Source organism: Leptonychotes weddellii, unplaced genomic scaffold (assembly GCF_054177405.1).
Source record: "Leptonychotes weddellii isolate Sample4059 unplaced genomic scaffold, ASM5417740v2 HiC_scaffold_29013, whole genome shotgun sequence".
Lineage (NCBI taxonomy): Eukaryota > Metazoa > Chordata > Mammalia > Carnivora > Phocidae > Leptonychotes > Leptonychotes weddellii.
Window position 1 is genome coordinate 1 of NW_027885081.1, and position 1,646 is coordinate 1,646.

Sequence of the window (1,646 nt, forward strand, 5' to 3'; positions counted from 1 at the left end):
AGAGCATTGCTGAAATTCTTCTCTTTAATGTAGAAATATCTTGCTAAGGCCTGACAAATGAACGCATTTTGTGGGAATCGATGAGTCCCGGCGGTCAAGACCATTTCAATTTCTTCGTTCTGTAAAGCTTCGATTAATGGAGCAAACAAAGTGTCTGTTTCATCCCCGTACTCTTTGCGCTGTCTTGTAAGCAGAAGAGTTTCCACGTCATGTTGAAATTTTTCTCTTCCTATTCCAGAAACATAGAATAAATCCTCCTTTAAGATCTTCAGTGCAATTTGACACGTATTCAAGTTATAGCTTTTTTCCAGTTCTTTCAGACAGAAGATGGCAATCAAAGGGTGAATGATGCGCACACCTGTGTATCTCCCATATTCTGCGACTTCCGTGTTTATTAGAAGTGTAGAATAGGCTCCCATCTTGTGGTCTAGGCTTTCGGGTTCCCAGGGGGTACTAGTGTATGTGATTCCCAAAAATATTTCACACTGTGATACTGAGATTGTAGAATCAGTGACATAAGAGTTGAGTAGAGCCAGGAAAGAAATGAGTTGTCCTTCCTTGCTGTCCACATTCTGTCCTTTTAGGATATTCTGGACTACCTTTTTTATATACATATCATTAAAATTGGTCTTCAAGATCATGAAGGAATAAAAGTTTTCACAGTTCTTGTGTTGCTTTTCAATTTCTTCCAGTTTGGCCTCAAAAGCTCTTTGTTCCTTGGGAGAAAGTTGGTAGGTTAGGGCAACACTGTCTGCTGATTTTGCAGTTTCATCAGGATTCTGGGATCTCATGCAGTTTAAGATAATAACCAGTGTTCTTTCATATCTCAAACCCTTGTCTGCTAAAATGGAATCGATGGCATTCTGCAGGACATAAACATTTTCCTGGTCTTCAAAATCATCTACAAGGAGAAGAACAGGAAAGTAATCTTCATGGCTGGTTGCTTTATAGGTAATCAATTTGGTCACTTGTTCTACAATTTCTCCAAAATCAGTTGTTTTGTTTTTTAACACAGCACATCTAAAATTCTTCTTTAGGTCCCAGAGAACATTCATAGCCAATGTAGTACCCCCACAGCCTGGATGGTGATAAAGATTGAAAATTTTTGCAAATACTGGTTTAGGAGAGTCTGCCCAGCACTGTATCAGATCTTTAAGCTTTTCATAAATATCCCTTTTGACAAAAGCTGAAGAATAGTTTTCAGAAGAAAAATAGAAGTTCCACCAGGATACTTTGCCACCTCGATAAAAGTGTTCCTCTTTTGATGTCTTAAATTCTTGGAATTTAGTTTTGTCTTTCTCTATGTCTGTGTCTTTACACTCATTTTCACAGAGGATTTCTAGTGCAGTCAAGATATCCTCTTCCTTTTTCTCTAAGATAACCGAAGAAAGTCCATGGGAGGGCAAAAATCTTCTTGATGACTGAGTCACTGGTTTTAGTTTAAGGATAGTACTGTTTATCAGTTCTAAATTTAAAGTGGAAATACTGTGGTTTGTTAATTCATCTGCTGTTGTCAGTCTTGTTTGTAGCAGATCTTTCCATCGTTGATAAATCTGTGGGTTTGCACAAATACACAATATATTTTCCATTCCTTTGAGAGCTTGGTAGAAAGCACAGAAAGTTTCAATGAGGGGATCTCCTGGGCT

General features: G+C 38.0%; 1 protein-coding gene across 1 annotated transcript; it reads right to left on the reverse strand.

Annotated features, from left to right (window-relative positions):
* Nucleotides 1-5: 5 nt before the first annotated feature.
* LOC145719042 (sterile alpha motif domain-containing protein 9-like) lies at nucleotides 6-1,640 on the reverse strand (the record flags this gene model as incomplete). Its single annotated transcript, XM_081810561.1, has 1 exon — nucleotides 6-1,640. A coding segment is annotated over exon 1 (1,584 nt), but the record flags the coding sequence as incomplete, so codon positions are not given.
* Between the last annotated feature and the right edge of the window lie 6 nt (nucleotides 1,641-1,646).